This window comes from Eleutherodactylus coqui, chromosome 12 (assembly GCF_035609145.1).
Source record: "Eleutherodactylus coqui strain aEleCoq1 chromosome 12, aEleCoq1.hap1, whole genome shotgun sequence".
Lineage (NCBI taxonomy): Eukaryota > Metazoa > Chordata > Amphibia > Anura > Eleutherodactylidae > Eleutherodactylus > Eleutherodactylus coqui.
This window is the reverse complement of record NC_089848.1, coordinates 100622762-100635653: the sequence shown is the minus strand read 5'-3', so window position 1 is coordinate 100635653 and position 12892 is coordinate 100622762. Positions and strand designations below refer to the sequence as shown.

The following is a 12892-nucleotide window of genomic DNA, read 5'->3' as shown; positions in this document are numbered from 1 at the left end:
GAGTTTCTTTAAGAGTGGTGACAACCATCTTGGATGGAGAAGATGGTGAGTAAGTAACCTCCATCCTGCAGCCACATGTGTTCCTCTCGTGGTGGCTTCCAAAAGGCATTTTCCAGCAGGATAATGCTAGGCTGCACACACGCAAGGGGATCACAGGAATGTCTCCACAACATTTGTCAAACACTCTCGTGACTGCCCAATCACCAGATTTATCACCACTAGAATATGTATGGGATCATCTGGGATGCCAATTTTTACAAGTTTGCACAATCTAGAACCTCAGTTACAGCAAACGTGGAGCGATATGCCGCAGGATACCATACGGAACCTGTATGCCTCCATGCCCACATCACCTCTTGCATCCAAGCATGAGGCAGCCCAGCAGGGTTCTAGAAACTCCATGCCTGCCTGTATTACATCTTGTATCCAAGCTAGGGGCGTCCTAATTGGGTACTAAAGCCTCCATGCCCACCTGCATCACATCTTGTATCCAAGTTAGAGGCGGCCAAGCAGGGTACCAGAACCCCCCATGCCCTCCTGTATCACATTTTGTTTCCAAGCTACAGGCGGTCCAACAGGGTACTAGAGCCTCCATGCCTGCCAGTATCACATCTTGTATCCCAAGCTAGAGGCAGTACAATAGGGTACTAGAGACTCCATGCCTATCCGTATTTTCTTAACAGTATCCAAGCTAGAGGTGGTACAACAGGGTACTACAGCCTCCTTACCCTCACGTATTGCATCATGTATCCAAGCTAGAGGTGGTACAACAGGGTACTAGAACCTCCATGCCCCCAGTATCACATCTTGTATCCAAGCTAGAGGTGGTACAACAGGGTACTAGAGCCTCCATGCCCACCTATATCACATCTTGTATCCAAGCTAGAGGCAGTACAACAGGGTATTAGAGCCTCCATGCCCACCCGTATCACATCTTGTATCCAAGCTAGAGGTGGTACAACAGGGTACTAGAGCCTCCATGCCCACCTATATCACATCTCGTAGCCAAGCTAGAGGCGGTACAACAGGGTACTAGAGCCCCCCCCCCCCCCCCTACAAGGGGTCAGTTCTCACAATAAATTCTCCTTTTGCTCTGATACTGTATTTACTTATAACAACGTTACAATCCTACAGATAGTTTTATTCCATCCGACGACTTCTAGGGGTAGGATTGTTCCGACATTTAGTGTATTTTCTACCATGTGAGTATTACAGCGGTTGTGGCAGCACTGACTGAGAGCTTCCCGTTTTTGCCTCTGTCACTTTTTGGATATTCCATTTCCTTTTTGACTATGTAACAGATTGGATTAACTCTTCTGTCTCTTGACCAGAAGAAAGCCAAGTATTAATCTGTGTGTGTAAACAGATATAAAAATACTGTGGGAACTAACAAATAGCCTTTTGTGCGGCTTAAGCCCGTTCCCTCTGCGCTTTGGTAAAGCTGATTTTGCGTGCACAATAATACAAGATTGTTGGTAACAGTTGGTAGTAATGTACACTAGTCATTGAGAGGAAGGGCGCTTGCTGGGCACAATTGTTGTTACAAAGAAAACAAATTAATAGCGAAAGCCGCCTTTTTTCTTTTCCTGCCTCACAAACGACATTCCTGAATAGTTTGCCATAGAGATCAATAAAAGAATGAGATAGAAGGTAGAAAGAAGGATGGTACAATTAGAGCGCGGCAAACAAACGCGCTGTCACAGCTGTCCAAACAGGATTAATAGACTGCATTAGGGTACAGTGAGTCATGTGGTGCTTTGCAAAATATCAACATGCATTGCGCTACATGTTATGCCCAGCGCTTTTCAATAGATAAAAGGGAGTAAATACGTTAAACAGATTCATCATCTTCTCACAGTATTTAGGGGAAAAAGTTTGTTTTCTTTTTAAAAAAAATTAACTCAAAGAAGTAACTAGATCGGCAATGATGGGAAAGGCAAACTCAAGCGATAAAGTGATTCAAATGACATTTCTTTTTCTGTGCTTAGTGTGGAAATAAAGGTAATACTTCAGAATCTTAAAGGGGTTGTCCCGCGCCGAAACGTTCTTTCTTTTTTTTCAGCACCCCCCCCCCCCCCCCCCCCCCCCGCGTTCGGCGTGAGACAACCCCGTTGCAGGGGTTAAAAAAAGAACACCGCACAGCGCTTACCTGAATCCCCGCGCTCCGGTGACTTCTTACTTACCGGCTGAAGATGGCCGCCGGGATCTTCTCCCTCGGTGGACCGCAGGGCTTCTGTGCGGTCCATTGCCGGTTCCAGCCTCCTGATTGGCTGGAATCGGCACGTGACGGGGCGGAGCTACACGGAGCCGGTATCCTGCACAAGCGGCCCCATTGAGAAAAGAAGAAGACCCGGACTGCGCAAGCGCGGCTAATTTGGCCATTAGACGCCGAAAATTAGACGGGCTCCATGGAAACGAGGACGCTAGCAACGGAGCAGGTAAGTGAAAAACTTCTTATAACTTCTGTATGGCTCATAATTAATGCACAATGTACATTACAAAGTGCATTAATATGGCCATACAGAAGTGTATAACCCCACTTTGTTTCGCGGGACAACCCCTTTAAGTGACGTCTTTACAGTTGGTGGAGTGGCTTGGGCCCTCTGTAGCCTAGTACATGTACTATGTGGTAGTAGCTAATAACACACAGGCCGTTGTACCGCTCTTGTGTTTTATTGAGTAACATACACAGTGTAAGGAAAATAAAATAAGTGAACCCTTGAATTTAATAACTTGTCCATCCCCTTTGCAGCTACAGGAAACATTTTGTATAGGCGATTACAGCCAAATATGATTTTCACAATATTGATTATGTAACCATCCCTCTCTGCAATTGCGTTTCAGATCATCAGTATTTCTGGGATGCCTTGCATGCACAGCACTCTTCGGGTCATGCTGCAGCATCTCTATTAAAATTGCATTTAGTTTCAATAGCAAAATGTAAAAATCGCATATGCATGAACCTTGCATGGACGTATAAGTGCGATGTGATATTTTTTGTAACTTGCCCATACGAAATAATGGCTGAGTTTTCTGCAGAATCACAAAAAAGTTTCTAGCTCGTGGCATCGCTGTGAGAGAGAAATCACATATGAAAAACGCCTATTAAAAATAATGGTTTGTATTTCTGAGTGAGTTTTGTACGTCTCGCAATACACAAACTTACACAAGAGTATCTGCTATGTAAATGCTGCCTAAATGTGCTCTATTGTGATGTCATGAAAAGGGAGGGGTCCAATTTTTTAAAAATTCTCTTCAGGAAGCTCCCTCTAGTGGTGGTAGTAGGCAGCCAAAATATTGTCATTTAATTCTGTTACTGTGTACCGTGAATTTGGAAATGTGACACCTTTTGGGCGCTCGTGTAATAGCACCCTAAGCGGGCATTCACACATAGCGGGATTGGTATAGATTTTCTGCCCTGAAAATCTGTAGTAAAAACTGCGTCAAAATCCACAACAAACTTCACCCCTTCAGTTTAAAGAGTGAAATCTGTTTATCGATGTCAGAATCTGCACCAACATCCGCAGTGCACAATACAATATGCTGTGGAAGTTGGTGTGGATCCACACCAGAACATACCCTAACATACCCTAACAGAAAAACAGAGCTCTGCACCCTGAAGATGTAATTAAATGGGTATTCTCATCTGAGACTTTCATGACCTATTGATAAGCTGTGGGACTGGCGTCAGTCTCTAATTCCTGCCCCCACTATCCCTGGCTTGGCTGAAATCGTTGTCTGCGGGTGGTCGGAACTTAAGGGAACAATGTCGAGAAATTGAAGTTACGGGCACGATCAGCACACTGAGCTACGCTGTTTCCGCAGCTTCCAAGTTATGGCAACAGTATAGTGCTGCAAGCTCAAGCTTGACCGCCTCTAGCCACTGCATTCAGCCAGGCCAAGGGCAGTTGTGGCCAGAACTTAGTGCAGGTCCCAGAGGTGAGTTATGAAACGATCAGATGTTCATGACCAATCCTATGGATAGACCTCGAAGGCCTCAGATGGGGATACCCCTTTTAGGGTGCATTTTCACAATTGTGAAGTGCGTCGGATTCATTCTCGCTTGAAGTACTTTGTGTACATTGGAAAAGTACTGTGCTTTTATGGTAATTACATTTGATGTATAACATGATTTACGTTCTCATTCTCTGTTTTGTGCATACAGGAATCACTAGGTTTGACCTGTTGGGTGACTTCGGGAGATTCAACTGGCTGGGGAACTTCTACATTGTTGTTACATACAATTTGATATTTGCCGTTGTGACAACACTCTGTTTAATGCGCAAATTCACTTCAGCAGTTCGGGAAGAGCTACTAAAAGCAATAGGTAACATCTACTTCTATCTTTGTTTGCAATAGAAGGAGCCTGTAACTGGAAACGTGTCAGATGGAGGAATAGGATTTACTAGCCGGATCAATAAGTTGGCGCAATACAACTAAAGATGATGATTACCTTTTAGAGGGGTTATCCAGACAGGCAAAATGCTTACCTGATTACAGTGGTGCCAGCACCTCCACTTCCTATGCAGGGTCACATGGTTGCATGTACGTCTTTTCAGGTACCAAAAGATGCCATTAACATTCGAGAACCGAACTGAGATCCTCCTGATGTTCAGTAACTGATGTTCAGTAACAGAAGTTCACGTGAAGTTGCTGAAACTTCCAATCCAGAACACCCAGGAAGACGCCATTGAGAGCACGAACTGTCAGGAAACTGATTACGAAGTTTAGGGGATCTGGTTGTGTCGAAAACAAACACTGCTTGGATGACCAGTTCTCAGTTTGTCCCGTACAGTTTACCTGAACTTCTGAATTGGTTTCCTGACACTTCATGGCCGTCTTCCTCGATGTTCTTGATTGAAAACCTCGGTCACCTCATGTGAACGTCTGTTACTGACCATCAGATTGATCACAGTTCTGTGCTGGATTGTTAATGGCATCTTCTGGTACCTGAGAAGACAGGTGATTTAGTAATATAACTTTATTAATACTCAAGACATCATCCAACTCGAAAATGGTGGCAGGTAATGAAAAATAAACTGCAAACTATTTAAATCCTGGATCTCAGGACCTCCTTTTTATTGAAGTTTCTTGAGCTGAATCCAACTTGGCTCCTAGAAAGATGGCTGAAAGGCACCACTATAGTGTTAAAATGTTTTCCCCACGCATCTTAATGTTCTACGAAGTTTCCTATTTGTATCTCTTTTTACCTAAAAGATATTCCGGGTCGCCTTGACTTTTGAATCGCCCTATAGATAGGTGAAGCTGCGGATATGATTTTTCCCTATACTTCCACAGTACCCCGGTCCAAAATAAGTTCTATCACTCTTTGCTTATAAATTATGGATTTTCATGTTGCCAATGACCAATTCCTTGTTTCTTCACAGGTTTAGATAAACTTCAGCTATCCAATGAGCCCAGCGACTCGCCATCCCCAAATGGGCATCAGAAAACACTGTGAATTCCCACAATTCTGCTGCGACTGACATTTCTCCGAGCTCAGAAGGTGGCTGGTTGCTTGATATGTTGCTGTTCATGTCCACACAGCTCTATAGACTTAGCAAAGACTTCGAGAATAGGTCACTTGTGGCCTCAGAGCTGCACTTCTGTGAACGAGACTTTCACTTTTTCTTTGCAGAAGTTAAATGTGACTGTAGCTGAACCTCTAGAGAACTTACCAAGAACCAGGGCAGGTTCAGCTTCATGTGTCAAAAATGTTCTGCAGAGAAATGGTGGTAGGCATTACTGACCATTAAAGGGGTTGTGCCAAATTCTAATGTTATCTCCTATCTACAGGGAATATAACTTTTATGATCGGTGGGGGTCCAACCACTGGGACCCCCACGATCTTGAGAATGGGGGGTCCAGTTGGTCCCTGAGTGAATAAAGCGGCGGTTGCACAGACACGTTTCTGCTCAACTCACTTCAGTGTTTGTGGTGGAGATTGCTGAAGCCCTTGAACTCTGTAATTTCCGGCGCTGTACCTGCATGACATCCACTACATTCACTCAGGAACCAACCGGACCCTCGTTCTCGGGATCGGTGGGGGTTCCAGCTGTCGAAGCCCCACCCATCATAAAGTTATCCCTTGTCCTGTGGGTAGGGATTAACTTTACAACTTGACACAACCCATTTAACATTCAACTCCTTAGGAAAATAAGGCTAGTTCTTCGTAGATAGTTTTCATAGATGAAGCTCATTGGTGGAGAGTTTGGGGACACCCTTGTCTGTCGTAGTGTCAGAAGTTGTGTCTTATTGGATTGTTTCCTACTGCGCTTCTCAGGTTGTGTGTATGTCCTGTCGTTAAATATGGGTACAACTTGTAGAAACCATTTAAAGCAACCAAATTTGTCCAGGGACCAGAGGGAGGGAGTTATATTACCTGGTGGTGTCTGCCCCGTTTGTCCCCGGGGCCCCTCTTTTGTTCTTTCATAATGGCCGTGGTGCTCTTGCTACTACTTGTTGCACGATGTGCTCTACTAGTCCGAACAGTGCATGCTGCCTCCTGATTGGCCAGCGCTGGCCAATCAGAGCAGCGTGTACTGCTTTAGACTACCAATGCACCAGCAGTGCTCTGTGTGTATTGGGTAGTTGAAGAATAGCCTTGGATGTATGAAAAGAGACCCTAGCAACAAGAGGATCAGTGGTCGAACCAAGAAGAGGATGGCACGAGGTAATAGAACTCGCTCTCTTTTCGTTCTCTGGATACATTTTGTTTCAAGACTCGAAGGTCGCTTTAAAGGTATTAGGTTGATGGCAAAAAGGAGGTTGTATGGCAACATGATTCACAAGACTTTTCTTGAGCCGCACTTCAGTAGAGGTGTGTGTAAGTGATGGGCAAGATTTACGTTGTTGCACTCAATTGCTACATGCTGTGACTACCGAAGAGCGCTGCACACGCTGTGAGACCTAAGTAGAAGGTTGGCCTACAATGTTACATAGGCCAATCACCAGCTTTAAAGTGGAGCAGTGCGCTCTCCGGAGAGGTCTGTGTTATCCAATACCCACATTCCCTATAAAAGTAATAATTTTGGAGAACCTTTTCATAAAACTCTGTCTTGAGTTCTTCTGTCGTTCCTCCTGGAAACTTATGAATAAATTAACAGCTGGGTGTCACTATGACATTGTCCAATTAGTGTTGATATTAGCAGACTGTGTAGGGGACAGCACTTTGACAAGAGAAATGGAGATGCCCAATTGTTTTCAGTTCATTCATACATTTCCAGGAGAAATAACAGAGGACTGACACAATCCAGACTTAAAGGATAAAATACTATTGATAACCTATCCTCCTTCACTTCACTTTCCCTGTAATACCAAGCCTGGCCACTGCAGTAGGAACGGCGCTTTCTGCTTCCTGCAGGAATCACCTCGGTGCACAAGCGGCCCAGTGATTAGCTGATCAGTGATGTTCTTGTGTGGCAGACCCTCGCTGATCTACTGTTGGTGGCTTATCCTGCAGATAGGTCATCAATGGTTTACAACTGGACAACCCCTTTCACATTTCCACCAATGTTCCTGTAAATAAAAATTGTCAATATTCGAACTCGGCTTTTATATTCCCTGACAAGGTCCTATTTACAGGATTGGGAGTAACTGAGACTGGAAATGCGGACCTTCCATGTCACCGTTAGTGGCAGCACGCTGCCGCGGTCTTATAAATGGCCAGCCAATGAACTTTGGTTACGGCATATCGCTCTTCTGAGTCCGTGGATTCTAAATCACAAGGCTTGAACTTTTCTAACTGCGATTGTAAAAGCAATACTCCCATCTCATACTGTGTAGTGTCTGCAAGAATACTAGCGCCGACTCGTTTATCTTGTTAAAGGGGCAGTCTTGGGAGAAAACCTTAAAGGGGTATTTGATTAAAAGGAAGTTATTCTCTATCCACGGAATTGGGGATAACTAACTGACGGGTGGGAGTCCAACCGCTGGGACCCCCTATGAGAATGGGCGTCCTGTTCGCCCCATTTCCACTCACTTCTGCATTGCAGCTCCGCTTAGTAATTTCCCTCTTCCCTATTGAAATAATGGAGTTGCACTGCGCATGCACTGCCAGCGCTCCATTCACTCCAGTCGCAGCAGCGATACCGCTTCGACCGCAAGTGAGAATAGGACCCCTTTGTTCTCGGGATCAGTGCAGGTCCCAGCGGTCAGTGCCCCACTGATCTGTCAGTTTTCACCCTTCCAGTGGATAGGTGAAAGCTTGGAGAGAAAAAAAACTCCCTCTTACCAAAATAGCCCTTTAAATTGAAATCTGCTCAGTGCTGTGTAAACGCATAATAAGTCATACTGCAGCAGATCCCCTGCCGTTCCCTTGCTGCACGCTTCTTGTGGCTGCAGTGACTACTGCAGCCAATTACTGACTGATCCTGAGTTACATGGGATATGGCAGTCACATGTCCATGTCGGGACAACATCGCCGGAGCATGAAGAAGAGCGCAGTGGGGGACCTGGGCACTGTTAGAACAGCAGCTATAGGGGAAGCAGAAGAGGTGAGTACGACTTAGTTTTCTGTGTATTTTTATTCAGCGCTGAGCAGGTTTCATTTTATTATATTTTTTTTCTCCACAGACCGCCCCTTTAAAGGTTTTTCCGGGAGTGTAAATGATAATATAAGTAGGGAAAGGTGAAAAATAAGCCTCTTTTCCTGGCCTTCCTGTTCTGGCGCAGGAGTCCTACTCCTTGCAACGCCGATCCTTACAGAAGCTGAGGCGGTTACATGCTAGTCATTGTGCACATGACCACTGAGCCAGGCACGAGCTTCAGCAGTTGTGCTGCCACGAATGGCCCGTGGCTGCTGACGGCAGTGATTTCTTGAGCGGTCATGTGCACAGTAGATGGAACGTGACCAGCTGCTTCCTCTTAGGATTGGAGTTCCTGCCCTGGTCTGAGGGGGAACCACAGGAGGTATGGTCTTGTAGGCTATTATTTTCTGATGTCACATACTACGCTGGCCGTGGCACTGGCATTAATGATGTGCTGTTTTAAAAGTGAAGGTAGCACTGAAGACATCCTGCAGAGAGCCTTCCCAAAGAAAGTACAAGGTTTTTGTTTCTTGGAAAGCACAATACAATAATATCACTCATTGTGAGCCCAAAGCATGGCGCACCTTCTGGAACACCCGGGATGCCGTTGTGTAAAGCCTCGGGTAACTGTTCCAGACAGTTGCATATGGAGTCAGACGGGTGTTACATGTATAATCCTGCCTTCAGCTCTGCGATATATCACAATCCACTGCGTAGCAGACGCTATTATGTAGCCCAAACTTTCTTGTTTTATGTGTTTTTGTTTTTTTTTCATTCCCATTAGTGCATAGTATGTTATATCACATGTAGTATAGTTATACGTCTGTATACACAAGACGCAGCGTTACTACTGCAGAGCTTGTATGTTAGCAGATTGAACCCCGGCTCTATAAAGTGGCTACTGCTGACTGCAGCATCTCTTGCATTACACAGCGGACATCGCTGCGCTGAATGATTCTCTGCGGCTCACAACCGCAAAGGTGTTTTGCAATAAACTTTTAATATCTCTTGTCTATGCACCGCTACAATTAGAACATAACATGAACTTAAAGGGAACCTGTCACCGGGCTCATGCTGTCCAAACCAGGGACAGATATGCCCATTACCCCCTGTGTATGGGGTGTTCCGAAACGCTGCAGTGTTCCAAAATAAACACACTTTAAAGTTGGACTCCGAGTGCTGAGTCAAAGAGGTGGGCCGAGCCAGCCTCCCCTGCCCACTGCATGTAGGAGGACAGGTCTCTGCAGGGAGATCACTGTCAATCTGCTGGCAGGGAGAGGCTGGCTCCGCCCACCTCTTTAACTTAGAATTGAAATTTGACTAGAACCGGAGATCTGAAATTCCCCAACGTTTCAGAATAACAGCTGCCCAGGCGCAGCGGGCATATCTGTACCGGGTAGCATGAACCTGGTGATGGGTTCCCTTTTAATGTTCTAGGCAATAGTGTCTTCCATGTTCATGGTATTCATCAATCATTGCTGCACAGTACAGTCTTAGAACATCCTCCAAGCCCCTTGTCCTAATGGGACTTTATGTATAAGTTGTCGGACACGGACTTAAACCCTTTAGGTTATATAGTTTGAGCATTACTAGTAGCGCCTTTACATCCGAGAATCCTCTACTCCTTCGCCTGTGTTCCCTTATATGTGAATCTTTCATTGCTTGTATATAATATCCATATGGTTCTTCTCAGATGACTGCACCAAAGTACCTTAGAGCCCCTCAGTCCCGTTCATTGTACCCTACAGCAGATAAGTCCCACTGTGGTGTAAAGGAACATGTAAACGCAGCACACGTCAACATGAGAGTATATATAGAGAAGAGGTGGCCGCGGTCACTATAGTGTATTTTAGCCTGATTTTCTACAGTCACAGCATCTTCACTGCATTAGAGCATATCCATTAAAGTTCATATCTGCTATATAAAGGCAGCTCGGCCTGCCTATCTGTTATAGGATGCACCTACAGTATTAGCATTAGGCCAAACAATTAAAGGAACACTCCAGGCAAATCTGATACTGTGCCTATAGCAGGGCCAGAGGGGCAACAGAAATCAAATTACACCAAAGAGAATCCTTGTCGGCCTCCACCCCTTCAGGTCCTGGCATAACACACTATTGGTTTTGTCATGATATCACTTTTGCACATAGAAAACAGAATCTAACTCCATATGAACATCCAGGGCCAGCAAAGTGTTACCAGAGATCACAGTGTAGTCAAAGCTAATGCAGATTGTGCAAGTTGCCACAATCCACGGATCCCAAAAATTCTGACCTCAGTGGATTTGTTGGGATTTGCAGTCAACTTTGAGTCTCAGCACGACTGCATTGACTTCCGTTAGATTGCCAGATCGCAGGGTTACATTGTGATCTTTGGGCAACTGCTTTCACAGCTGTAGTCGCTCTGTAGCCTCTACAAAGGTCTGACTGTTCTGATCGGTAATCGCATCCTATCAGCGGCCTCCTGTCATCGTGGAGATATGTCCACATTCCTCTGTGAACGCGGACCTCAGATTTTGTTGCTGGCCGGCCCAGAATGCTGTGTGGGATCTCAGCACTTCGGTAAGACCCTGTAGACCACCTGCTTTGGGAGCCATCGGTGGTCTGAGCTCACAGCTTGTGTTTATCTGCCTTGATTCCCTCTTTTAGGGGAATTTTATGACATTTTGTAAAACATGGCTACTTTATTCGGAAATGACGCCATGCTTGCCCATGGACCAGCTCTGGTATTGTAGATCAATCCAATTCACTGAAATGGGTCTAAGCTGCGACACCAGAGGCAGCGCATGGATGAGTGTGCATTAATACCATTGTCCATTGGAGCAACCTCTGCTTTATACAATCAATTTAAATGGCTAGGACTACAAACTATATGGCACGATCACTTGCTGTGACATTCCTTGGAAAGCATCACGTTTTTGGTAAACATAACAGTGGTTTGGGGGGTTTTGTAACTAAATACTACACTATAAATCACATTACCATCACTGTTTTCTAAAACCCCATGTGATACTCGTCCTCGTTCCTGCCCAACGGTCCAGTCCATCCCTAGTGATAAGGGGTTTTATTTGGCGTTCTACATAAAGTTGATTAACTAGGTATTGTCTTAGAGGGGAGGTCCAGCCACTTATAAAAAAAAAAAAGGTCTTGGAGTGCTTAAAAATAATACCTCACCGAATCCCCTGTCGCTTCCTGAGGTCCTTGCTCTCTGTACTACTTATGTGACCACTGCAGCCAATCACTGACCATTGTGGTGTCCTGCTACAGCCAGTGATTGACTGCAGCAAACACACGGCCGAGTCAACAAGGACCAGAATAGTAATTGGCTGCAGCAGTCACATGTCCGAGTCAACAAGGACTAGGGTGGCCAGTGATTGGCTGCAGCAGTCACATGTATAAATTAACAGGGACCAGGATGTATAGAAACAAGCTGGGGACTGCTGGGAAGCATCAGAATAGGACCAGTGCGGGATCGGTAAGAAAGTATTCTCACTTTTATTAATTTAAAGCATTCTGAGCATTTTCTGTGGCCGAACACCTCCAGGCAGGCGGGTAGAGCTGTAGATGAAGATTGCTCATGAGGCTCTATATACACATTCCTTATTCATCAGCCCTTGTTAAAGGGGATTTGATTTATCGAACAGTACCTAGTATGCCGAGTCTGGAGACGTAGTTAGGATCTACCCTGCTATTTTATAAGATCCCACCAATATGTGAACTCTACCCCATCCAGTCGTTACGCAGAGTAGGTTTTATATGCCAAAACCTGAGCCACCCCCCCTCACCCACCCCCTATCAAAAAAAAAAAAGAAAAACCGCAAGTTCATATATTACAAAAACTTCCACTCTTTCCACTTCAGTGGATTGTAGATCCCAGACTGCAGCGTTTATTTCCAGCCCAGGGCGGAATCCCCAAACTGATCTCCATGTAGCTAAACTTTTAATATCTACCCTTCCCCCTCTTACTACAAGGCAATAATATAGAAGGTGACTTAAATACTGCTAGCTCTGCGGTTGGAGAGAGCGGATCGCTGGGGGAGTTTAGGTTTAGCTAAATTCAGTGTTATCACTTTCTTTTAGGTTCAGAATTTAACATTTTTGGTCATTTTAAAGGGGTTTGGTAATAGTAGCGTCATAAATAAGCAGATGTGATGAGCATTAGCAACTTACAGTAAGAGCTGCTACAGATGACCATATGGGCAACACAACGCATTTGCGACATGAACTTGGTAGATTTACGTGCATTGGCGGATAATGCTGTGCTTTTTGCGTACGCAGGGCCTGTTCACATGTGTGCGCAAAACACATTGAGAACAAACCCATTGACATGAATGGGTTCTATTCACTGCGCATTGTACGTATATTT

The 12892-nt window shown here is 45.0% G+C and overlaps 1 protein-coding gene across 1 annotated transcript in view; it reads left to right on the top strand.

The window, feature by feature from the left end:
• Positions 1–12309, top strand: part of LMBR1 (limb development membrane protein 1) — a 133602-nt gene extending 121293 nt beyond the window's left edge. The window contains exons 16-17 of the mRNA XM_066584983.1: positions 4166–4327; positions 5388–12309. Of these exons, the coding sequence (XP_066441080.1) occupies positions 4166–4327; positions 5388–5461 (236 nt within the window). The 3' untranslated portion in view covers positions 5462–12309. The remainder of the gene's footprint in view (positions 1–4165; positions 4328–5387) is intronic.
• The last annotated feature ends 583 nt before the right edge of the window (positions 12310–12892 follow it).